The sequence below is a fragment of the Pan paniscus genome, chromosome 6 (assembly GCF_029289425.2).
Source record: "Pan paniscus chromosome 6, NHGRI_mPanPan1-v2.0_pri, whole genome shotgun sequence".
In the NCBI taxonomy this organism is placed as follows: domain Eukaryota; kingdom Metazoa; phylum Chordata; class Mammalia; order Primates; family Hominidae; genus Pan; species Pan paniscus.
Window position 1 is genome coordinate 60,510,329 of NC_073255.2, and position 25,237 is coordinate 60,535,565.

The 25,237-nt window shown below is 50.4% G+C and overlaps 2 protein-coding genes and 3 pseudogenes across 22 annotated transcripts in view; 2 read left to right on the forward strand and 3 right to left on the reverse strand.

Annotated features, from left to right (window-relative positions):
• Positions 1-3,511: 3,511 nt before the first annotated feature.
• Positions 3,512-6,395, forward strand: LOC117980972 (small ubiquitin-related modifier 2-like; annotated as a pseudogene).
• Positions 6,396-6,699: 304 nt separating this feature from the next.
• LOC129398308 (protein capicua homolog) lies at positions 6,700-10,737 on the forward strand (annotated as a pseudogene).
• Positions 10,738-12,625: 1,888 nt separating this feature from the next.
• LOC117980969 (putative uncharacterized protein FLJ44672) lies at positions 12,626-13,870 on the reverse strand (annotated as a pseudogene).
• A 191-nt stretch (positions 13,871-14,061) lies between these two features.
• On the reverse strand, positions 14,062-14,856 carry LOC129398428 (putative uncharacterized protein FLJ46235). Its single transcript, XM_055115985.3, has 2 exons — positions 14,323-14,856; positions 14,062-14,220 (listed from the first exon to the last, which is right to left on the reverse strand). Exons 1-2 carry the CDS (start codon positions 14,715-14,717, stop codon positions 14,109-14,111), a joined length of 507 nt encoding a protein of 168 aa, XP_054971960.1. The 5' UTR covers positions 14,718-14,856; the 3' UTR covers positions 14,062-14,108.
• Positions 14,857-15,091: 235 nt separating this feature from the next.
• The window catches only part of LOC117980965 (putative uncharacterized protein FLJ44672), a 65,123-nt gene continuing 54,977 nt past the window's right edge, over positions 15,092-25,237 (reverse strand). For 18 of the 21 annotated variants that reach the window (XM_063605733.1, XM_063605723.1, XM_063605737.1 and 15 more), the window contains 4 exons: positions 21,137-21,259; positions 20,195-20,389; positions 18,065-18,122; positions 15,092-17,972 (listed from right to left, as the gene is read on the reverse strand). In XM_063605733.1, coding sequence (XP_063461803.1) covers positions 16,788-17,972; positions 18,065-18,067 — 1,188 coding nt within the window. In that variant the 5' untranslated portion in view covers positions 18,068-18,122; positions 20,195-20,389; positions 21,137-21,259 and the 3' untranslated portion in view covers positions 15,092-16,787. The remainder of the gene's footprint in view (positions 17,973-18,064; positions 18,123-20,194; positions 20,390-21,136; positions 21,260-25,237) is intronic. The other 3 variants (XM_063605725.1, XM_063605731.1, XM_063605722.1) reach the window with 3 other exon arrangements.

Consider the following 25,237-nt stretch of genomic DNA (forward strand, 5'->3'; position numbering starts at 1 on the left):
CAAATTTTTTAAAGACAAATGATGAATTAAAAAAATACTTGGCCAGGCACTGTAGCTCACACCTGTAATCCCAACACTTTGGGAGGCCAAAGCGGGCGGATCGCGAGGACAGGAGATCGAGACCATCCTGGCTAACACGGTGAAACCCCATCTCTACTAAAAATACAAAAATTAGCTGGGCGTGGTAGCGGGCACCTGTAGTCCCAGCTACTCAGGAGGCTGAGGCAGGAGAATGGCGTGAACCCGGGAGGGGGAGCTTGCAGTGAGTTGAGATCGCACCACTGCACTCCAGCCTGGCGACAGAGCAAGACTCCATCTCAAAAAAAAAAAAAAAAAAAAAAATACTTACGGCCAGGCATGGTGGCTCACACCTGTAATCCCAGCACTTTGGGAGGCTGAGGCGGGTGGATCATGAGGTCAGGAGTTCAAGACCAGCCTGGCCAAGATGGTGAAACCCCGTCTCTACTAAAAATACAAAAATTAGCTGGGCGTGGTGGCAGGCACCTGTAATCCCAGCTACTCGGGAGGCTGAGGCAGGAGAATCACTTGAACCCCAGGGACGGAGGTTGGAGTGAGCCCAGATCATACCACTGCACTCCAGCCTGGGCGACAGAGTGAGACTCTGTCTCAAAACAAACAAACAAAAAAACCCTTACAACTATATGACAAAACAAATGTGTAAGCATAAGTGAACACCCCATCTGTGTTGGCCTGAAATTCTTTGAGGCTCCTCCCATTTAGAAGTGGAGTTTATGATTATCCTGTTGAATCTGGATAGGCCCACAGCTGTGCTGACCAATAGAATACAGTCTAACTGATGGGCCGTGACTTCTGGGCTAGATTATAAAAGGCCATGTTGTTTCCACCTGGTTCACTGGAACACTTGCCCCTTAAGTCCTGATCCCTGTAAGAAGTCCCACTACCTAGAGGCCTCCATGCTGGGGAGGTCACAGGCAGACTCTGTGATTGACATTCACACCTGAGCCCATACCTCAGCCATCCCAGCATAGGCAGCAAAAATGTGAGTAAAGCAGCCCCTGGATTAGCCATCTGCCATATGTTCAAGTCAGCCCAGCCATTTAAGCAGTAAAAATCACGTAGCAGACAAAGCCATGACTGCTATATCCTGCCAAAATTCCTGACCCACAGAATTTGTAAGCATATTAGATTGTTGTTTTTAAGCTCTGGGGTGGTATATTATGCAGCAGTACAACAAAACTGAAGTCAGAATACATAGGCGAAGACTTCAGAAAAGAGGAAATACAAATAAATATATTCACCCTCACTAGTAATCAAGAAAATAAAATATGCTGGGTGTGGTGGCTCACACCTGTAATCCCAGAACTTTGAAAGGCTGAGGCAGGTGGATCACCAGAGGTCAGTAGTTCGAGACCAGCCTGGCCAACATGGTGAAACCCTGTCTCTACTAAAAATACAAAAATTAGCTAGGTGTGGTAGCACACGCCTGTAATCCCAGCTGCTGGGGAGGCTGAGGCAGGAGAATCACTTGAACCTGGGAGATGGAGGCGAGAGTGAGTCCAGATCACACCACTGCACTCAAGCCTGGGTGACAGAGCAAGACTCTGTCTCAAAAATAAAAAAGAAAAGAAAATAGAGAGTGTACTTTCACTTGGACCAAAGGCTGCACCTCCCGAATCTATAGATTGTTTCTCAGAAAATAGAAGGTCTCAATTTTCCTCAAAAAAAGAAAAGAAAATTAAGACAATGAAGTACATTGTTACAGCATTTAAAGAGATGCATGATTTTGTTTTGTTTTGTTGTTGTTTTGGTTTAGTTTGTTTTTTGTTTGTTTTTTATTTTGAGACGGAGTCTCGCCCTGTCACCCTGGCTGGAGTGCAGTGGCGTGATCTCGGCTCACTGTGAGCTCCACCTCCCGGGTTTACGCCATTCTCCTGCCACAGCCTCCCGAGTAGCTGGGACTACAGGAGCCCGCCACCACGCCCGGCTAATTTTTTTGTGTGTTTAGTAGAGACGGGGTTTCACCGTGTTAGCCAGGATGGTCTCGATCTCCTGACCTCGTGATCCACCCGCCTCGGCCTCCCAAAGTGCTGGGATTACAGGCGTGAGCCACTGCGCCCGGCCAAGTTTTTTGATACCAAGTAACAGAACTCCAAATTTCACATAGGGAATTAAAAAAAAATCATTTGAGGAATACCAGAGGTTTTCACTCAATTGAGGGTTGTATCCAATTCAAAGAAGTGGCCGGGTTTCCCCTGCTAGGAGGAGTTCAGGAATCACTAGAACCAATATGGCTGTTTGCTGACATGCTCTGTCTCCATTTCTTGTTTCTGCAGGTTTGTATATGGGCTTTGTTCTAAAATGCAAGTTGTCTTCTGCCACATATCAAAAAACAACGCCCTTGACATCTCTTAACTTGAACATCTGGCAGCTCCATTATCAGAAAGAAACTAGGTCTTTCCCAGCATCAGTGTTTTACATCACTGGCTTGGGACTGCAGCCCTGCCCACCAATCAGCTATGAGCAGACCAGTGCTTTGTAGTGCAGACTTAACTACCAGAGCCCACCCCTGTGGTTTGGAAATCATTCCCCAGAAGGGGAAACCACAAAGAGTTAAGAGTAACTTGTAGAAGAATTTGACCATATGTAACAAAAGCTCTATGAATGGGTATAAGCTTGACCCAGCAATAGCATTTCTACCAATTTACCCCAAGGAAGTAATTAAGAATACATGCAGAGACTCAGCTGTAAGAATATGCTTTACAGTATCATTAATAATGGAGAGAAATAATCCAATATGAAACTTTCAATTAATTATCATACATCTACACAGCCATAAAAGTAGTGTTATAAAAATATGCTTATTGATATTGGAAACTGTTTATTTTTAAAAACCATATTAAAAAACGGTCAGCCGGGCGCGGTGGCTCACGCCTGTAATCCCAGCACTTTGGGAGGCCGAGGCGGGCGGATCACGAGGTCAGGAGATCGAAACCATCCTGGCTAACACGGTGAAACCCCATCTCTACTAAAAATACAAAAAATTAGCCGGGCGTGGTAGCAGGTGCCTGTAGTCCCAGCTACTCGGGAGGCTGAGGCAGGAGAATGGCGTGAACCCGGGAGGCGGAGCTTGCAGTGAGCCGAGATCGCACCATTGCACTCCAGCCTGGGTGACAGAGCAAGACTCCGTCTCAAAACAAAAACAAAGGCCGGGAGCGGTGGCTCATGCCTGTAATCCCAGCACTTTGGAAGGCTGAGGCGGGCGGATCACGAGGTCAGGAGATCGAGACCATCCTGGCTAACAGGGTGAAACCCCGTCTCTACTAAAAATACAAAAATTTAGCCTGGCACGGTAGCCGGCACCTGTAGTCCCAGCTACTCGGGAGGCTGAGGCAGGAGAATGACGTGAACCGGTGAACCCAGCTAATTTTTTGTATTTTTAGTAGAGACGGGGTTTCACTGTGTTAGCCAGGATGGTTTTGATCTCCTGAACTCGTGATCCACCCGCCTCGGCCTCCCAAAGTGCTGGGATTACAGGCGCCAGCCGGCCAATAAACTGTCTTTAAACAGAAACACACATAAAACAAGATTATGTATTGATCAGTTGAGGGAATATTGTGACCAAAGCCTTGCAGAAACCTAACCCAGAATTTCTCCTAAAAGCAATGGTTCAGTGTTTGCTAGTTCAGTATTTGCTGGGACTTTATAACAAAATTACTACATATAATGAGAACCGACAGTATGGGGCCGGGCGCAGCGGCTCACACCTGTAATCCCAGCACTTTGGGAGGCTGAAGCAGGTGGATCTCCTGAGATCAGGAGTTAAAGACCAGCCTGGCCAACATGGCGAAACCCCTTCTCTACTAAAAATACAAAAATTAGACGGCTGTGGTGGCACACACCTGCAGTCTCAGCTACTTGGGAGGCTGAGGCAGAAGAATTGCTAGAACCTGAGAGGCGAGGTTACCGTGAGCTAAGATCCCGCCACTGCACTCCAGCCTGAGCAACAGAGCTAGACTCCATCTCAAAAAAACAAACAAACAAACAAACAAAAAAAAACCTGACACTATCCTGACACTATCTAGGAATGGAATTTCTGGATCATATGAAACCCCACTGGTAGCTCTATCCTCGCCCACCGCTGCCGCCTCCTTCTGCCGCTCCTGGTGCTGCTTGTGTGCTCATTTGGTGCGGACCTGGTACCTCTTTTGTGAAGTGGCAGCTGAGGAGACTTCGGCGCTCGCCATGGCCGACAAAAAGCCCAACGAAGGAGTCAAGTAGGAGAACAACGATCATATTAATTTGAAGGTGGCGGGGCAGGATGGTGCTGTGGTGCAGTTTAAGATTAAGAGGCATACACCACTTAGTAAACTAATGAAAGCCTATTGTAAACAACAGGGATTGTCAATGAGGCAGATCAGATTCCGATTCGACGGGCAACCAATCAAGGAAACAGGCACACCTGCACAGTTGGAAATGGAGGATGAAGATACAATTGATGTGTTCCAACAGCAGACGGAGGTGTCTACTGAAAAGGGAACCTGCTTCTTTACTCCAGAACTGTTTTTTAAAGACCAAGATTACATTCTCAATTAGAAAACTGCAATTTGGTTCCACCACATCCTGACTACTACCATATAGTTTTCTCTGTTCTTTCATTTCCCCCTTCCCCATTCCTTTATTGTACATAGCTGGTATATGTGCACAAGCATATTGCATTTTTTTTTAACTAAACAGCCAATGGTATGTTTTGATTGACATCAAGTGGAGACGGGATGGGGAAAAGTACTGATTCTGTGAAAATACCCCCTTTCTCCATTAGTGGCATGCTCATTCAGCTCTTTATATTCCAGTAAGTTATTTTGCTCTCACTGTTTCAACAACAACAACAAAAAACACAAAAATCCTTGCATACCTTGTTCAATTGCAGAATTTTAATGTTTTTCACTTATCATTGTAAAACCAAGGACAATTTTATAACTTTTTTGTACGTAGCTGTTACATGTAGGGCAATCTGTCTTTAAGTAGGGACAAATTACTCTAAAACAAAAAAAGAAACCTAGATAGTTTTCCCTTCAAGTCAAGCATCTCGTTGTTTAAATAAACTTCTTGTTTAAAAAAAAAAAAGAAAGAAAGAAAGAAAAGAAACTCCACTGCTAACTTTCTGAGGAACTGCCAAAACTTCACTTTATAGTTTTGTAGGTTGCAAAAAAATAATCTGATGTCCAAGATCACCAGAGGAACAACACCTGTTCCCCCCTCCTATCCAATGGTCTCTCTCCTGAGTGCACTGACTTACTTGCAGAGGAGGAATAAACACAAAAGAAGAAGAAAAAAGCAAGTCAAAGGACATAAATATGGCTCCCTGTGACTTCTCTTATGGAGGTGTGCCCTACTTCACAGTCTTTTATACACAGACAGAAGATAGTCACCATTTTGGACTTTCTCTTTGTTCTGCTTTTTTGGTTTTTTTACTTTTTCTTACTTTCTTACTTCTTTGTACTGACTCATATTTCTCCACATTACAAATGTAATAAATTAACTAGATGCAACCAGAAACAGACTAAACAAGGCTGAAAGCAAATTAATGGCATGGAAGGAAGTATGATCTGAAGCCAGGTGTGGTGGCTTAGGCCTGTAATCCCTGAGTAATCTTAAAAAAAAAAAAAAAAAAAGAAAAAAGAAAAGAAAAAAAGAAAAGTAAGTTTGTGATCTGAGATACCAAAATAGACACCACTTTATCGACTAAGTTGCACTCAAAGCTTCAGGAAATGAAGTTACCTACGGGCAGAGGGTTCAGGGCCTGGCTGGCATGGCAAATGTCTAAATTCCTTTGGCTAAACTCCCTAACAATAGGAGCTATCAATTCTGATTTACAACCCAGACCACTACAACTCTGATTGGACAGAGGACGGGCCTCACAAACATTCTTTTCTGATAAGCTACTGCAGGCTTTTGGCCAGTTTCAGCAGCTTATAGAGGATTTGCACAAACTGTCTGTGTATCCTGTAGTTCACTTTTTGTTGTAAAGAGCCAAATTCCATCTCGTTTTAATGCTAAAACTCAGTTTCAAAGTAAATGTGGGATGTGTGTGACATATGTGTTTACCCAATTCCCTTATAAATATGTATAGCATTTCCCTCAAAGCTGCTGAATATGATATGGTTTGGTGATATGCTTTGGCTGTGTCCCCACCCAAATCTCATCTTGAATTGTAGTTCCCATAATCCTGACGTGTGGTGGGAGGGACCTGGTGGGAGGTAATTGAATCATGAGGGTTGTTATCTCCATGCTGTTCTGCTGATAGTGAGTTCTCACCAGATCTGATGGTTTTATAAGGGGCTTTCCCCTCATTGCTCAGCACTTCTCCTTGCTGCCGCCATGTGAAGAAGGACGTGTTTGCTTCCCCTTCTCCCATGATTGTAAGTTTCCTGAGGCCTCCCTAGCCCTGTGGAACTGTGAGCCAATTAAACTTCTTTCCTTTATAAATTGCCCAGTCTCGGGTATTTCTTCATAGCAGCATGAGAATAGACTAATACAATATGTATGATACTGGCCTTATGAGACTTAAAACTCTCAAGCTATCCTTCTTCTCTTCTAAGAGAGTGCACCTTCCAGCCACATCAGAGCCATAAGCCAAAAAAGAAAAAGAATTCTAAGCAATAATAATAAAGAGGTGAGCAAAAGGGAGTAGTGGGAGAGAGGGTAACAGTGATGAAGTCCTCACAGACCCTCTTGGAATTGGATATCTGCAGCAGTCTATCAAAGAGAAAGTTTTACCATATACCAGGATATCAATGGATGCTTTAAAAGTGGAAATATGTGGTTAAAACTGAAAGAAACCAAAATATTCTTCTGTAATATACTAGGGATTGTAGAGCTGAAGAAGATTAAAGGGCAGGGGACACTCTACCCTTCCCTCCGCTTGCCTGATGGCAGGACGGCAATTTACAAAGACAAAAGGTCTTCCTGCCTCCTCTCTGCCTTTCCCACCTAAAGATAGGATTTGCAGGGTTTGCTTATAAGCTCATAGACAAAAGCGCCAGAGACTTTTCTCTTCCCATAGATTAACCTCCCGACATTTTCCCACCTTTTGGAAACCTGAAGATGCTCTCTTGTCACTATAGGATTTATGAGTCTTTGTTAAAATACTATTTAAGCAAGGCCCCTAAGCCACTGCCTTGAGAAAGAAATCCACTTGAACTGAGAAGCCTTTCCTGTATGATGGGTACAGCAATGACTCAATAAACTTTTTTTTTTTTTTGACATGGAGTCTTGCTCTGTTGCCCAGTCTGGAGTGCAGAGGCACGATCTTGGCTCACTGCAACCTCTGCCTCCCAGGTCCAAGCGATTCTCCTGCCTCAGCCTCTGGAGTAGCTGGGATTACAGGCGCCTGCCACCACACCTGGCTACTTTCTGTATTTTTAGTAGAGATGGGGTTTCACCATGTTGTCCAGTCTGGTCTCAAACTCCTGACCTCAGGTGATTCACCCGTCTCAGCCTCCCAAATTGCTAGGATTACAGGCATGAGCCACAGTGCCCAGCCAAACTTCTGCTGACTTTTATTTTTAGGAGGCTATTTCACCTAAGAACCTATGAGGGAAAGAAAATAAAATATATTTTCTCCCCTAGAAAACACAGAATCACTCTTAGAGTTGTGTGTGTGTGGCTGTCTGTGTGTGTATGTGTGTGTGTTGTGAAATATGCCCATTTAGTAGTTTTTATAACCATAATCATTTTTCTTCATGTTAAATGACTCTTTTGGGAATTAATATCTCTAGTAGTAAAAAAAACTTCTTTAATTTCACAAATATGTCATTTTCTGTGAACTTTAAGTAAAATAAAATTTAGTAATTTCTATTTTAAGAAGCGTGTGTGAATACTCTCCCTTTCATCTCTGTATTACTCTAGCTACCTATCTATGTCTTTAAAAAATAAATAAATAAAAATAAAAAATAAAAAACAGGGTCTCACACTGTTGTTCAGGCTGGAGTGCAGTGGTGCGATCATGGCTCACTGCAGCTGTGACTTCCCGGGCTCAAGTGATCCTCCCACCTCAGCATCCCAAGTAGCTGGGACTACAGGTGCGTGCCACCATGCTCAGCTAATTTTTGCATTTTTTGTAGAGATGGTGTCTCATTATGTTACCCAGGCTGGTCTTGAACTCCTGGGCTCAAGCGATCCTGAAACCTTGGCCTCCCAGAATGCTGGGATTATAGGCATGAGCCACCACTAGGTCTACTTTAAAAGAAATGCTTAACGGAGTTTTTCAAGTAAAAATGAAAGAAAGCAGCTGGGTATGGTGGCTCATGCCTGTAATCCCAGCATTTTGGGAGGCTGAGGAGGGTGGATCACTTGAGGTCAGGAGGTCAAGACCAGCCAGGCCAACATGGCAAAAACCCACGCCTTCTAAAAATACAAAAAATTAGCCAGGTGTGGTGGCGGGTGCCTGTAATCCCAACTACTCAGGGGGCTGAGGCAGGAGAATCAATTAAACCATGAGGCGGAGGTTGCAGTGAGCCGAGATCACACCACTGCCCTCCAGCCTGGGTGACAGAGCAACACTCTGTCTCAAAAAGGAAAAAAAAAAAGAATGCTAATTAATCACATGAAAGCATAAGAAAATATATAATATTCAGCAGTAAATGTGCATATACTTGGGAGGCTGAGGCCGGAGAATTGCTTGAACCCAGGAAGTGGAGGTTTCAGCGAGCTGAGATCGCACCACTGCACTCCAGCCTGCCAAACTGCATCTCAAAAAAAAAAAAACCAAAAAACTTGAGGCCTGGCCTCGTGCTCCCCTCCCATCCCCCATTCCGTGGGTCCAAGCTGCCTTGGCTGAGGAGGGAGCTGAGGAGGTGTGAGCCCCTGCCAGGAACCCCCTGCCCAGACCATGTACTTGGCCCACAGGCCCCTGATGTCTGCGTCCAGCGAGGCGTCCGGTGGCGTCAGCCTGTTTGTGTGGAGGAACGTGGAACCTTGCTCTGTGGCTGTGTTCTCCTGGTACTCTGTCCCCTTCCTGACCCCTCCCTGCAGCCGCGTGAGGCCCAGCAACCTGCCAGTCACTCAGTGGCCTCCAACCAGAGCAAACAACCTGCCAAGTTGGCAGCTGTTGCTCAGAGTGTCCACCAGGTGGGACGGGGAGTGCTGACCCTGGGCAGCCCCCTGGAGCCACCTGCCCTGAAAGCCCAGGGCCCGGAACCCCACACACTTTGGGGGTGGTGGAACCTAATAAAAGCCCACCTCCTACCATGGAGGAGGAGCCCTGGGCCCCTCAGGGGAGTCCCTGCTGGACAGTGAGACAGAGAATGACCACAATGTTGCTTTCCTCTCTGTCATGTCTCCTGACACCCAGTTGCCTCTACCACTCAGATGATGTCAGGCCCAGTCCCTCAGTGCACTGCGCAAGGAACAGGACTCATCTTCTGAGAAGGATGGACGCAGCCCCAACAAATGGGACAAGGACCACATCCGGTGGCCCATGAGTGGCGTTCATGATCTTCAGCAAGCGGCACCAGGCCCTGGCAGGGCACACCGGGGTCACCGCAACCAGGATAACTGGACCGTCAGCCAGATCCTGAGCAAGCGGTGGTACACCCTGGGGCCCAATGAGACGCAGAAGTACCAGACCTGGCCTTCCAGGTGAAGGTGGCCCACTTGCAACAAGGACCGAAAGAAGTCCAGCTCAGAGGCCAAGCCCACAAGCCAGGGGCTAGCAGGAGTGTACAAGGGCTCGTGGGAGCAGAGCATACCAGAGACGGGCACTGTCACTGCCCCTGGGGTGTCCTCTGAACTCCTGTCAGTTGCAGCCCAGACACTCCTGAGCTCGGATACCAAGGAGCAGCTTCTGTGGGGGCAGAACGGCTGCACAGTCAGGGAACCTGGCTCAGCCTGGCCCAAGCCTTCTCCCACAGGGGGGTACACAGCCTGGACGGCAGGGAAATAGACCGTCAGGCACTACAGGAACTGACACAGGTGGTGTCTGGCACTGCATCATACTCTGGCCCAAAGCCTTCTACTCAGTATGGAGCTCCAGGCCACTTTGCAGCCCCTGGTGAGGGAGGTGACCAGTGGGCAGCCCTGCTGCTGCCCACCTGAGCTGCTGATTCCAAGCACATGGCCAGTGAGGACACAGCGAGTGACAAGGAGCCCATGGTCATCCATGGGGGGGGTGGTGACGATGTCATTGCTGATGACGGCTTTAGCACCACTGACACTGATCTCAAGTTCAAGGAGTGGGTGACCGACTAAGAGTGGGGACGACTCTGGGGAGGAGCCAGAGGGCAACAAGGGCTTTGGTGGGAAGGTATCTGCACCTGTCATTCCTTCCTCCTTTACTCCTGCCGCCCCTTGCTGGATCCTGAGCCCCCAGGGTCCCCCGATCCACCTGCAGTTTTTGGCAAAGTCTATGGTCCCACCCCATCCTCCTCCTACACATTCCCATGCTTCCTCCTCAACCTTGGCACCCACCTCCTTACCGGGCCCAGGAGCCTTCAAAGCCCAGGAATCTGGTCAGGGCAGCAGAGCGGGCCCCCTATGGCCCCTACCCCTGGGGATGGGGGCCCAGGGACGCCTTCCAAGGCGACCTGTTTCCTCCCAACGGATCCTGCCACCTTCTGGTGCAAGAGACCTGAAAGTGTGGGCGACCTGGAGCTACCAGGCCCCTCAGTCATCACGGTCCCTCCCAACACTAAGGCTTTCCTAGGCAAGAGCTGGGCTGAGCCACCCGGGGGGCAGAGCCTGAAGAGGAGAAACTGACTGGGCTTTGGGGGTCGGGGCAGAGGGAATCCCACGGACATGGATCCCGCACTGGAGGACCCCACCACGCTCAAATGCAAGATGAGAAGATGCTCCAGCTGCAGCCCAAAGCCCAACACCCCCAAGTGTGCCATGTGTGATGGGGACAGCTTCCCCTTTGCCTGTACAGGTGGGAGAAGCCGAGGACGGGCTCAGGGAACCGGAGACCGAGAAGGCGGTGTCCTCTTCACTGCACGTGCCCTGGACCAGTGCCGGCCCTGATCATGCAGCTCTTCCAGGCCCACTGCTTCTTCCTGTCCACTAGGCCACAGCTGCCATCCAGGCCCACTATGCACACATCCTCCCCTCCAAGGTTTGTTCTGCCCCTGCCCTGACTCCCAGCCCTGTGGGGGTCCTGACCCACCTCACCTGGCTCAGACTCTGCCTCTGCCCGAGTCACGTGAGGCTGAGAGTAGGGGCAGGGGCAGCAGTGGTGCCAGTTGGGGGGCGGTCCAGTGGGAGGAGCCTCAGCCTCGCGCGCTGCTCCGTGGGACTGATGACTGCATGATCTTCTGGGCACCTCACGGATCTTCAACTGCAGGTGAAACAGATGCTGGCGGTGGGTGCAGGGCCGCTGGGAGCCGCTGCATGGGTCCCAGAGGCTGGACTGGGGCAGGGGCCAACTGAAGCTGCTGGGGCAGCATGAGCAGGATGTTCTGCACACAAACCTTGGAGAAAATGTGTGCATAGCGGGTCCACTGCTGCTGCTCCTGCCCTGACTCCCAGCCCTGTCTGACCCCACCTCACCCTGCTCAGGCTCTGGCGCAACCCTGGCTGCCCTGCCACTGCCTCTGCCCCAGAGTTGGGACCTTGACAGCCCGGCTGGAAGGGGACACCCCAGCCCTGCCTCAACACCTGGGGGTCTCCATAACTACCACAGGCAGGTGGGCGACCCCAAAGAAGATCCCAGGACTCACAGTACCCCCTGAGAACATGGACAGTATGCGGGGGCAGCAATGGAGGGCAGGATGGTTATCTTCTCCTGGGTAAAGCCATTTAATCCTTTCAGTTTGGGACGGAATAAGGCCTGCCTCTTTTTTCTTTTGAGACGGAGTCTTCCTCTGTCGCCCAGGCTGGAGTGCAGCGGTGCGATCTTGGCTCACTGCAACCTATTCCTGCCGGGTTCACGCCATTCTCCTGCCTCAGCCTTCCAGGTAGCTGGGATTACAGGTGCACGCTACCACGTCCGGCTAATTTTTGTATTTTTAGTACAGACGGGGCTTCATCATCTTGGCCAGGCTGATTTCGATCTCCTGACATCGTGATCCACCTGCCTCCACCTCCCAAAGTGCTGGGATTACAGGCGTGAGCCACCACACCTGGCCAAGGCCTGCTCCTCTTATATATACCCCCTAGCCCTGCAGCTGTGCCGGGGGAAAGCTGGGCAGTTTCCCTCCTCCGAGCCCCTGTACATACCATGAAGTGTGGGACCTTCAGAGCTTTTCACTTTTCGGAAAATAGCTCCTGCTGGGGCTACAAGATGGAGTGTGAAGAGGGCCTTGGGCCACAGGGAGGCGCCTGTGGACTAGGGGAAGTTCATGCACCCCTTCTTTCCCCAGAGGGGCTGGACTCAGGTGAGTATGGGGGCAGGGGCTCCTGCACTTCGACACAGGCAGCGGGAGGGTTTTCTCCCCATTCCCTCTGCACTCCCAACTTGAGCTGTACTTTTTAAGAAAGTGATTCACCCTGCCTTTGCCCCCTTCCCCAGAACAGAACACGATGATCATGGGCGGTATTTTTCATTGTGCCAAAAAGTTGCCATGACTGTCATTAAACCTGTTTAACACCAAATAATAAGGAAAATAAAATAAAAAATTCAGGCTTGGTGCAGAAACTCACTCCAAATAAATTACCTTCAAAAATATTTATATAATGGTAGAAATATTCCAACATTCCATATTTTGGGATTTATACACAAAAGATAAACAAATTAGAGGCCAAGAGGCTGCCGGAAGGGAAAAACGGGGCCTGGAAAGCCCGTTGTGAGGAATGAGCTGGGCCTAAAGAGGCCACTGGCAGGCAGGAGCTGGGCCTGCCAAAGCGGCCAAAAGGCAGGAGCTTTGGACTGGGGAGGCCGCAGTGAGGCGAGAGCTAGCTGGGCGTGGAGAGTCCACTGTGAGGCCGAGGCTGGGCCCGTGCAGGCCTTCGAGAGGCAGGAAGCCGGGCCTGCAAAGGCCGACTGGAGGTCAAGTTCTGGGCCTGAAGAGGCCACCAAAAGTCAAAAGCGGGGCCTGGGAAGGCCGCTGAGAGCCATGAGCTGGGCTGGGCCGAAAGAGGCCACTGGGAGGCAGGAGAAGCTGGGCCTGGAGAGGCTGACTCGAGGAAGTTTTGCACCTGGAGAGGCCGCTGAGAGGACGGAGCTGGGCCCGGGGAGGCCAACTTGCAGCTCTTCCAGGCCCACTTCCAGGCCGACGTGAGGATGACTTAGGCCTGCAGAGGCCGCAGGGAGGCTGGAGCTGGGCCTGGAGAGGCCGACTTCAGGACAATTTAGGCCTGCAGAGGCCGCCGGGAGGCCCAAGCTGGGCCTAGAGGAGCCCACCGACCGGAGGCCGTTTGGGGCCTGGAGCTGCCGTCGGAGGGCAGGAGCTGAGCCTGGCGAGGCCACCGTGAGGCCTGACCTGGGCCTGGGGAGCTTGGCTTCAGGAAGTTGTGGGCCTACCAGGGCCACTGGGAGCTGGGCGGGAGCTGAGTCCAAAGACGTTGTTGGGAGGCCGGAGTCGGGCATGGAGACGCAGCCGGGAGGAAGAGCTGGGCCCGGAGAGGACGCCGGGAGGCTGCAAGTGGGTCTGGAGAGGCCGACTTGAGGAGGCCTGGCCTCTGCCTCCCGCATGGCGGCCTCTGCAGGCCCAGCTGTTCCTCCTGGCTGCATCTCCCGGCCCACCTCCTGCCTCTCAGCAAGCAAGCTCTTTTAGCTCAGCTCCTGCCGGCGTTTGTAGACCCTGAAGTTTCTGCGGCCAAGCTCTTCAGGCCCACATCCTGCCTCCCAGTGGCCTGTACAGTCCCAGCTCTGGCAGCAGAAGAGCGTCTGCAGGCCCCGCTGTTGCCTCCCAGGGGCGTCTCCAGGCCTAGCTCTCGCCCCACCGCGGCCTCCCGGGGCCAAGTCCCTGCCTGCTCCCAGCAGCCTGCGTGCGGCCCTGCTCCTCCCTCATGGTGGCCTGTTGAGGCAGGGGCTCACGCTGACCTCTCTCAGCGTGGGAGGGGCCGGTGTGAGGCAAAGGGCTCACACCGACCTCTGTCAGCGTGGGAGGGGCCAGTGTGAGGCAAGGGGCTCATGCGGACCTCTCTCAGCGTGGGAGGGGCCGGTGTGAGACAAGGGCTCACGATGACCTCTGTCAGCGTGGGAGGGGCCGGTGTGAAGCAAGGGGCTCACGCTGACCTCTCTCGGCGTGGGAGGGGCCGGTGTGAGGCAAGGGGCTCACGCCGACCTCTGTCAGCGTGGGAGGGGCCGGTGTGAGGCAAGGGGCTCATGCCGTCCTCTCTCAGCGTGGGAGGGGCCGGTGTGAGGCAGGGACTCATGCCTCTGGGCAGGGTGCCAGAGGCATGAGTTGGGCATCAACAGGCCACCGTGAGGGAGGAGCTGGGCCGCACGCGGGCTGCCGGGAGGCAGGCAGGGACTTGGCCCCGGGAGGCCGCCGTGGGGGCGAGAGATGGGCCTGGAGAGGCCCCTGGGAGGCAAGAGCGGGACCTGCAGAGGCTGTTCTACAGCCAGAGCTGGGCCTGTACAGGCCACCGAGAGGCAGTAGGTGGGCCCGAAGAGCTTGGCTCGAGAAAGTTCGGGGCCTACAAAGGCGGCTGGGAGCTGGGCAGGAGTTGAGCCAAAAGAGCTTGCTTACTTGCTGGGAGGCAGGGCCGGGAGACGCCGACTTCAGGACGACTTGGGCCTGCAGAGGTCGCCGGGAGGCCCAAGCTGGGCGTGGAGGAGCCCACCCACCGGAGACCATTTGGGGCCTGGAGACGCCATCGGAGGGCAGGAGCTGATCCTGGAGAGGCCACCGTGAGGCCTGACCTGGGCCTGGGGAGCTTGGCTTGAGGAAGCTCTGGGCCAACCAAGGCCGCCACGAGATGGGCAGGCGCTGAGTCCAAAGAGGTTTTTGGGAGGCAGCAGTCAGGCATGGAGACGCAGCCGGGAGGAAGAGCTGGGCCTGGAGAATACGCCGGGAGGCTGCAAGTGGGTCTGGAGAGGCCGACTGGAGGAAGTCCAGAGCCTGGAGAGGATGCAAAGCAGCAAATGCTAGGCCTGGAGAGGCTGCCCTGAGGCACGGGCTTGGCCTACAGAGGCCACTGGGAGGCAGGAGCTGGGCTCGCAGAGGCTCCCGAGAGCGGGGAGCATTGCCCCAGGAGGCCACGGTGAGAAAGGGGTGGGCCTGGAGAGCCCACTGTGAGGTAGAGGCCGGGCCTGTAGAGGCTGCCGACAGGCAGGGGCTGGGCCCGTTGGGGCCACGAGAGGCATGAGCTGGGCCTCAACAGGCCAGTGTGAAGCAGGAGCTGACACTTGGGCAGGTTGCAAGAGGCATGAGTTGGGCAAAAAGAGGCCACCGTGAGGGAGGAGCTGGGCCTGTACAAGTTGCCGAAAGGCAGGAGCAGCTTTGAACTGGAGAGGCAGCAGACAGGGAAGAGCTGGGCGTGGAGAGTCTGCTGTGAGGCAGAGGCTGGGCCTGTACATGCCCTCGGGAAGCAGGAGGCTGGGCCTGGAGAGGCCGACTTGAGGAAGTTTTGCTCCTGGAGAGGCCACTTAGAGGCAAGAGCTGGGTGTGAAGAGGCTGACTTGAGGTCGATTTTGGCCTGCAGAAGCCACCGGTAGCTAGGAGTTGGCCCTGGAGAGGCTGACTTGAGGACAGTTTTGGCCTGTAGAGGCCACTGGGAGGGAGAGCTTGGTCTGGAGAGGCCAACTGGAGTAAGTTCAGGGCTTGGAGAGGATGCACAAAAGGAAACGCTCAGCCTGGAAAGTGTGCTGTGAGGCATTAGCTTGGCCTACACAGCACTTGGAGGCAGGAGCTGGGCCTGCAGAGGGTGACTTCAGGATGATTTTGGCCTGCAGAAGCCTTTGGGAGGAAGAGCTTGGCCTGGACCGGCTGACTGGAGGAAGTTTTGGGACTGGAGTATGCGTCAAAAAGCAAAAGTTAGGCTAGGAAAGGCCACTTCGCGGCATGATCTTGGCCTACAAAGGCAATTGCGAGGCAGGAGCTGGGCCTGTAGAAGCTGCCAAAAGGCAGGAGCTTGGCCTTAGGAGGCTATGCTCAGGCAAGTGGTGGGCCTGGAGGGTCTACTGTGTGGTAAGAGTCTGGGCCTGTGTAGGCCGACATGAGGCAGGAGCTGAGTTAGGAGAGGCCAACTTTTGGAGAATTTGGGCCTGCAGAGCCTGCCAGGAGGCAAGAGCTGTGCCTGGAGAGTCCGTCTTTTAGCATGAGCTGGGCCTAAAGAGACCACTGTGAGGCAGCAGCTGCCTGGGAGGCAGGCAGATTCGTGGCCTGGGGAGGCCACCGTGAGGCAAATGCTCAGTTTTCAGAGGATGCCGTGAGGCAGGGAGAAACTTGGCTTTCAGTGGCCGCAGTGAGGGAATAGTTTGATTGCTGAGGCTGCCGGGAGGCCGAAGGTGGGCCTGGAAAGCTTTACTTTAAGAACTCTGTGGCCTACAGAGGCTGCCAAGCAGCTCAGCAGGAGTTGGGCCAAAGGAGGTTGTTGTGAGGCAGGAGACGGGCCTGTAGACGCACTGGGAGGATGAGCTCGTCCTGGAGATGCCAAGTTAAGGACATTCTGGGCCTGGACAGGCTGCAAAAGGCAAAAGCTGTGCCTGGAAAAGTCGCCGTGGGGCATGAGCTTGGCCTAAAGAGGCCATTGCAAGGCAGGAGCTGGGCCCGTAGAGGCTGCCGAAAGGCAGGAGCTTCACCTGAGGATGCCACAGTGAGACATCATCTGGGTCTGGAGGGTCCACTGTGGGGCAGAGGCTGGCCTGTAGAGTCTGACAGTAGACAGAAGTTGGGCAAAAGGCTGATTTGAGGAAGTTTTGGGCTTCAAGAGTCAGCCAGGAGGCAGGCACTAGGCCTGGAAATGGCCCGACAGTCATGAGTTGGGCCTAAATGGGCCACTGTGAGGGAGGAGCTGTGCCTGTTGAGGCTGCTGGCAGGTAGGCAGAAACTTGGCCTGGGGCAGCCGCCATGAGGCAAGAGCTGGGCCTGGAGAAGCCCCTGGGAGGCAAGAGCAGGGCCTGCAGAGGCTGTTCTCAAGTCAAAGCTGGGCCTGTTCATGCCACCGGGAAGCAGAAGGCGGGCCTGGAGAGTTTGACTTGAGGAAGTTTTGGGCCTACATTGGCCGCTGTGAGCTGGACAGGAACTGGGCCAAAAAAGGCTGTTGTGAGGCAGCAGTTGTGCCTGTAGACTCAGCCCAGAGGAAGAGCTGGGCCTGGAGAAGCCCCCATGAGGCAGAGGTTGGGCCTGTAGATGCTGACAGGAGGCAGGAGCTGGGCCTGGAGAGGTCAACTTGAGGAGATTTTGGGCCTTCATAGGCCACCAGGAGGCAGCAGTTGGGACTAGAGAGGCTGACTTGAGGAAGTTTTGGGCCTGGAGATGACGTCCTGGGACAGGAACTGGGCCTGGAGAGGCCAGCGTGAGGCAAGAGCTGGATGCAGACAGGCCAGTGTGAGGCAAGACCTGGGCCTGTCTAGGCTGCTGGGAGACAGGCAGGAATCTGGCCAGGGAAGGTTGCCATGAGACAAAAGTTGGGCCTGGAAAGGCCCTTGTGAGGCATGAGCTTGGCCTAAAGAGGCCACTGGGTGGCAGGAGCTGGGTGTGTAGAAGCTGCTGAAAGGTTGGGAGCTTGGCTTGGGTGGTCCACAGTGAGGCAGATGCTGGGCCTGAAGAATCTGCTGTGAGACAGATGTTGGGACTGTAGAGGCTGACGGGAGGCAGAGGCTGGGCCTGGAGAGGCTGCCAAGATGCAGGAGAGCTGGGCCTGGAGAGGTCGACTTGAGAAAGTTCAGGGCCTGGAGAGAAGGCTGGGAGGCAGGAGCTGGGTCTAAAGAGGCCATTGTAACGGTGGAGCTGTGCCTGTGGAGGCTGTTGTGAGGCAGTAGCCTCATCTGTGGAGACTGCCGTGAGGTAGGGTATGGGCCTAAATAGGCCATTGTGAGTCATGAGCTTGGTCTGTCGAGGCTGACTGGAGAAAGTTCTGGGCCTGGAGAGGCTGCCGGGAGGTAGGAGCTGGGCCAAAAGATTTAAGCACATTACATTTATTAGGCACTTTATTTCCATTATTACACTGTAATATATAATAAAATAATTATAGAACTCACCATAATGTAGAATCAGTGGGTGTGTTAAGCTTGTTTTCCTGCAACTGGATGGTCCCACCTGAGCGTGATGGGAGAAAGTGACAGATCAATAGGTATTAGATTCTCATAAGGACAGCACAACCTAGATCCCTCACATGCACGGTTCACAACAGGGTGCGTTCTCCTATGAGAATCTAATGCTGCTGCTGATCTGAGAAGGTGGAGCTCAGGCGGGAATGTGAGCAAAGGGGAGTGGCTGTAAATACAGACAAAGCTTCCCTCACTCCCTCACTTGACACCACTCACCTCCTGCTGTGTGGCTCCTTACGGCTCCATGGCTCAGGGGTTGGGGACCCCTGCTCAAGTGCATCCAAAACGACCCTTCCCACACCAGTCTTCACAGTGGTCAAGTGCAGCAACCACTTAGCTCCCAAGGCATGTGCCTCAGCTGGCATTTCGTCACAATCAACAGTAAGTGGTAGCTTGAGTCACTGTGAGGTCACTTCCTGGAAATCACCAGCATCCCATTTCCCACTGGCAAAGAGCTCAGCACTGCCCCCTGGGAAACCAAACCTATGCCCAAATCCCATCTGTGTGGGTTTATCTCCTGGGACCCTTCCTAACATATTAGTCAGAGTCCAATCAGGAAGCATAAACCGCTCAAAAGTTTAAAGTGGTAAAATTTAATACAGAGAATTATTCATTATAACAGGTGAACAGCATAATGAGAGATTGGCTAGCACAAAGTAAAGAGAACTCTAGAGAATATAGGACTAGCCCAGGCCAGGCATGGTGGCTCATGCCTGAAATTCCAGCAATTTGAGAAGCTAATGCAGAGGACTGCTTAAGGCCAGGAGCTAGAGACCGGTCTGGGCAACACAGTGAGACCCTGTCTCTATCCAAAAAAAGAAAAAAATTAGCTGGGAGTGGTGGTGCACACTTGTAGTCCCAGCTACTCGGAATGCTGAAGTTTGAGCCTGGGAGGTCAAGGCTGCAGTGAGGCAGGATTATGCCACTACAGTCCAGCCTGGTGACAGAGCAAGACCCTGTCTCAAAGAACAAAACAACAACAACCATTTACAGACAGAAAAGAAATAGAGCTAATAAGCTAAGGGAAGATGTTGAAATGTGACAAGTAAAGTAATATGAGGTCTTTTATCTATTTAAAATAATCAAACAAAAAATGACTTACTAAATTATAATACCCTGTGCTGGCAAAGGTGCAGTGAAATGGGCACTTTCTTATACTATGAGGGGTGTTTAAATTGTGTATAAGCCTTCCAGGGTAAAGCTTGTCAATTTTTTAAAATAATAGAGACAGGGTCTCACCATACTGCCATACTGCCTCCTCCAACTCTTGGCCTCAAGCAATCCTCCTGTCTTAGCCTCCCAAAGTGCTAAGATTATAGCTGGGAGGCACCCAAAACCTTGTCCATTTACATCAAGGGTAAGGAGAATGTCCATTCACCATGACTCACAGTAATCTTACTTCTGGGGAGACAATTCAATCTCAACAAAAGGTCATCTGTACAAACACAGTAAAAATCTGGGGAGTAACTGAAGACAGAGTTGGTAAGTGAAATAAGAAACAGTTATAAGAAAAATTAAACTATGGTATCAATAGGCACCTGGTAAAAGGTCAGTTGATGTTAGCTGCTACTTTTTTGTTGTTCTGAGACAGGGTCTCACTCTGTCACTGAGGCTGGAGTGCAGAGGCCTGATCATGACTCACTGCAGTCTCAGCCTCCCTGGGCTCAAGTGATCCTCCCAGCTCAGCCTCCCAAGTAGCTGGGACTACAGGAACATGCCACCACACACATGAATTAGCCTAGGCTAATTCATGTATTTTTCTGTAGGGATGGTGACTCCCTTTGTTTCCAAGGCCTATCACAAACTCTTGGCCTCAAGCCATCCTCCTGCCTCAGCCTCCCAAAGTGTTGCGATTACCAGTGTGAGCCACCACACCTGGCCAGCTGCTACTTTTATCAATATTATTATTATTCCACTCAATTAAAAATTATTATTTTCAAGGCTATGCAACAGTATGTATCCTACAGCGTAATTGTAAAAACATATACAGTCGTTCCCTCAGTATACAGAATTAGTTCCAGCCCCCCATCTCTGCATATACCAAAATCCATGCTTACTCACGTTTCGCTGTCACCCCTCTGGAATCCACGTATAGGGAAATTCCAAATATTAGTTGGGCATAGTGGCAAGCACCTATAGTCTCAGCCACGTGGGAGGTTGAGATGGGAGGATCGCTTCAGCCTGGAAGGTTGAGGCTGCAGTCAGCTGTGATAGCACTACTACACTCCAGCCTTGGACAAGAGAGGGAGACCCTGTCTTAGAAAAAAAAAAAAAAACAAAATAAAACAGGTTAGAAATTGTAATGAGGTCTGTTGGGCAAAATTCCATATAAGCAAAGTATAAATTAATAAAGCAAATGGTAATAAATTAGTACGATTGACTTTCTGGAGTTTCTGACAATAAAAGTAAGGAAAATGCAAAACACAAAGACAGAGAGTAAAAAGAGAAATTAGGAAAGCATTCTACATGTTTAATAGGAAGACACGGGCCATGTTCGTGCAGCGGCAGTATGTCATGATATGACATACCTTGGAGAGAAGTTAACAGATGAGGAAGTTGATAAAAATGATCAGAGAAGCAAAATACTGGTAGCGACACTCAAGTAAACCACGAAATTTCCATAACTTATGTCAGCAAAGTGGGAATATTGTACAGTGTGTGTTGAAGTTCCTATACAACATTGTTTATCTGCCTTTTGTTTGTTTGTAAGGAATGTATATACTAAAAGTTCTTCTTGCTGTCAAAAGAGTGTGTGAATAAGTCATTGTAACTTATTCTTCTGTTTTTCTTTTATCTTCCTGCCATCATCCCACAGCCTTACTTTAGAAATTTTTTTTTTAGAAAATTGAACAAGTGCTCCTTGTGGTGGCACATACCTCTAGGATGGGAGGCAGGGGTGGAAGGGTCACTTGAGGCCATGAGTTTGACACCAGCCTGGCCAACAAAGTAAGACCCCATGTCTATAAAACAATTTAAAAATTAGCCAAGTATCGTCATGTATACCTACAGTCCCAGCTACTCAGGAGGCTCAGGTAGGAGGATCCTTAGCCCAGGAGTTCAAGGCTGCAGTGAGCTGTGATAGCACTACTGTACTCAAGCCTGGGTGACAGAGTGAGACCCCATCTCCTAAAATAAAACACAAAGGAAGAAAATAGTTCAAGTAGCAAGTTGTATGTGGCTTACTCTGAATATTTCTAAACTAGAAATTCTCAATCTTTTGGGGTCTAACGTCCCTTTACATTTTTTAACTTTATTGAAGATCTCTAGGACTATTTCTTTCTGTAAATAATTATATTAAAACTAGAAAATAAGACAAAAATTTTTAAATATTATTCATCACATATTAAAGCCATTACATGTTGATATAATACAAGATTTTAAAAATATTTAATATTCATTACATATTAGTGATAAAACCATTACATGTTGATATAATACTTTTTTTTTTCTTTGAGACAAAGTCTTGTTCTTTTGCCCAGGCTGGAGTGAAGTGGCGCAATCTCAGCTCATTGCAACCTCCGTCCCGCAGGTTCAAGCGATTCTCCAACCTCAGCCTCCCAGGTAGCTGGGATTACAGGCGCCCACTACCATGTCCGGCTAATTATTGTATTTTCTTAGAATTCAAGACCAGAGAAAGCTGGTCTTGAATTCTTGACCTCAGGTGACCCACCCGCCTGGGTCTCCCTAAGTGCTGGGATTACAGGTGTGAGCCACCATGCCCACCCCGATTAATATATGTTTTAAAACACTGATTAGTCAGGCAACGACACCGGGCAGGGGTCTCCTCATTCCCAGAGACGCAAACCCCACTGCACGGCTGAGGGGTTGCAAGGGCTGCAGAGCCAAAAGACTCTGACTTGAGATGTCATTATTTTACTTGTATTTTTATTTGTATTGTGAGGCAGGTCCTGCTCTGCCACCCAGACTGGAGTACAGCTGTGCACTTACAGCTCACTGCAGCCTCGACTTCCTGGGCTCAAGCCATCTTCCTGCCTCAGCTCCCCAGCAGCTGGTAGTACAGTTGAGTGCCACCATGCCTGGTTATTTTTTTAATTTTTTTGTAGAGTGAGGGGTCTTGCTATGTTGCCCAAGCTGGCCTCAAACTCCTGACCTCAAGAGATCTGCCCACTTCAGCCTCTTGAGTAGCTGAAACTACAAATACACATCACCATGCCTAGCTACGTTTATTTCATTTTGAAAAATATTTTTGTAAAGAGCAGATCTTGCTGTGTTGTCCAGGCTGGTCTTGAACACCTGCCCTTAAAAGATACTCCCACCTCTGCTTATCAAACAGCTGGGACTACAGGCATGAGCCACTGCAATGAGCCTGAAGAGATTTCTTTAATCTAGCATCCCATACTTGGTAGGATTGGGAAAGGCAGTAGTGTTTTTTAAAATTACTTAATAATTTCAGTAACAATCAAACTCAACCTTGACCCCTGCCTTCTCTCACACCCCATATCCAGTCTGTCAGGAAATCCTGTTGACTGTCTTCGACATGTACTAAAGATCCCCACCCAGTAACTCCCTGGCCTCCTCCCCTACTTCTCCCCTCTGACCATCTCTCAACACCACCATGGCCCTGGTCAGGACAACCATCATCTCCTGCCTGGATGTTGCCAAAGCTTGGCCCCCATGCTTCTACCCACATCTTCCCACAGTCTTTCTCAACTCAGCAGCCAGAGAACACTTTTAAAATGGGAGACAGATCATGTCGCCTCTCTGCTCAGAACCTTCCCGCAGTTCCCATCTGAGTCAGAGTAAAAGCCAAAGCCCCAGCAATAACCTCCCAGGGCTTATGTGATCTGTACTGATCCCCACCCAGCAACTCCCTGGCCCCCTCCCCTAATTCTCTCCCTCTCTCCGTCTGCTCCATGGGCCTCCTTCCAGAGCCTCAGACACACCTCAGACACTTTATTCTATTGTTTCTGCCTACGAGCCTCTTCCCTCAGCACCTTGGCCAGCTCCTTCCCCTCCTTCAAGTCTTTACTCAATTTTCACTTAGGAGGCCACCCCTGACCATTCTATTTAACACTGCCATCTGTCCCCATGCCCACCATGCTCATTTCTTCTTTCTTTACTTTCTTCTTTCTTTTTTTCAAGATCTCACTGTCACCAAGGCTGGAGTGCAGTGGTGCAATCACAGCTCACTGCAACCTCAAATTTCCAGGCTCAAGCGATCCTCCCACCTCAGTCTCCTGAGTAGCTGGGACTCCAGGTTCACGCCATCATGCCTGGCTAAATTTTTTAGTATTTTATTTTATTTTATTTTGAGACAGAGTTTCACTCTTCTTGCCCAGGATGTAGTGTAATGGTGCGATCCCGGCTCACTGCAAACTCCACCTCCCAGATTCAAGTGATTCTCCTGCCTCAGCCTTCCAAGTAGCTGGGATTACAGGTGCATGCCACCACGCCCAGCTAATTTCTGTATTTTTAGTAGAGCCGGGGTTTCGCAATGTTGGCCAGGCTGGTCTCGAACTCCTGACCTCAGGTAATCTGCCCGCTTCAGCCTCCCAAAGTGCTGGAATTACAGGCGTGAGCCACCATGCCTGGCCAGTTTTTTCATTTTTTGTAGAGACAAGGTCTTACTATGTTGCCCAGACTGGTCTTAAACTCCTGGCCTCAAGTGATCCTCCTGCCTAAATTCCTAAAGTGCTGGGATTACCGGCATGAGCCATCATGACTGGCTTCATGTTCATTTCTTCTTGCTGCTGCAACATAGTTTGCAGTTTCCTACATTTAGTGGCTTAAAACACCACAAATCTACCATCTTACAGTTCTAGGGGCCAGAAATCCAAACTAGGTCCATTAAGCTAAAGTCAAGGTGTCAGCAGGGCTGCATTCCTTCTGGAGACTCTAAAGTGTTCCCTTGGCTTTTCTAGCTTCTAGAAGCCACCCCCATTCCTTGGATCATGGCCCCTGACTCCATCTTCAAAGCCAGAAGTGAAGCATCTTCAAATCTCCCTCTCTTACCTCTGCTTTCATCACCACATCTCCTGCTCCAATTCTGAATCTCCTACTCTCTTTCTTTTATAAAGACCCTTGTGACTGCTGAGCATGGGGGCTCCCACTCAGAAGCCCAACACTTTGGGAGGTCAAGGCAGGAGGAACACTTGAGGCCCGAAGTTTGAAACTAGCATGAACAACATAGTGAGACCCCCACCTCCAGAAAAAAATAAAAATAAATATTAGCCCAACATGGTGGTATGCGCCTGTAGTCCCAGCTACTTGAGAGGCTGAGGTGAGACAATCGATTTAGCCCAGGAGTTTGAGATCAGCCTGGACAACATAACTAAATCTCATCTCTACAAGGATGAGGTGGGAGGATCACTTGAGCCCAGGAATTTGTGGCCAGCCTGGGCAACAAAAGAAGACCCCATCTGGCCAACATGGTGAAACTCCGACTCTACAAAAATGAGCTGGGCATGGATGACATGCATGTGTAGTCCTAGCTACTTGGGAGGTTGAGATGGGAGGATCGCTTGATCTCAGAAGGCCAAAGCTATAGTGAGCTGTGATACCATCACTGCACTCCAGCCTGGATGACACAGGGAGATTCTGTCTCAAAAAAAAGAAAAGAAATATATATTTCATCTCTGTCCCTGGTTCCTGGCACAGAGCTTCTAAAGCTCTTACAAAGACCTCAGTGATAGATGTGACAGGAACATCTTTTGTTTTAATATTTTGTTGTTGAGATGACTGGGTGACTGCAAGCTCCTAGATTTCTTCAGGAGGAGGGCTGATTGCCAATGGAAGCAACCACATGATTAGACGCTTGGAACTTTCAGCCTCATGCACTGAACTCCAGGAGGAAGAGGGGCTGGAGACTGCCTTAATCACCAACAGCCAAAGATTTTATCAATCAGGCTTGCATAATAAAGCCTCCATAAACACCCTGAACAGGGTTTGCAGAGCTTCTGGGGTTGCTGAACACAGGAGATGCTGGGAGGGTGGCATGTTCAACAGAGGGCATGGGAGCTCTGTGCCCCTCCTAACTTACCTTGCCCTGGGCATCTTTCTTTTTTTTTGAGATAGGGTCTGGCTCTTTAGTCCAAGCTAGAGTGGAGTGGCACAATCTCAGCTCACTGTAACCTAAGCCTCCCC

Bases quoted from the DNA above. Each gene is read 5' to 3' on its own strand.
- LOC129398428 (XM_055115985.3), bottom strand. From the start codon at position 14,717: ATGGTCTCCGGTGGGTGGGCTCCTCCACGCCCAGCTTGGGCCTCCCGG. The intron at 14,221-14,322 runs ACTCATGCCTCT...CCTCACACCGGC, and splicing joins CGGTGGCCTGTTGATGCCCA to CCCTCCCACGCTGACAGAGG.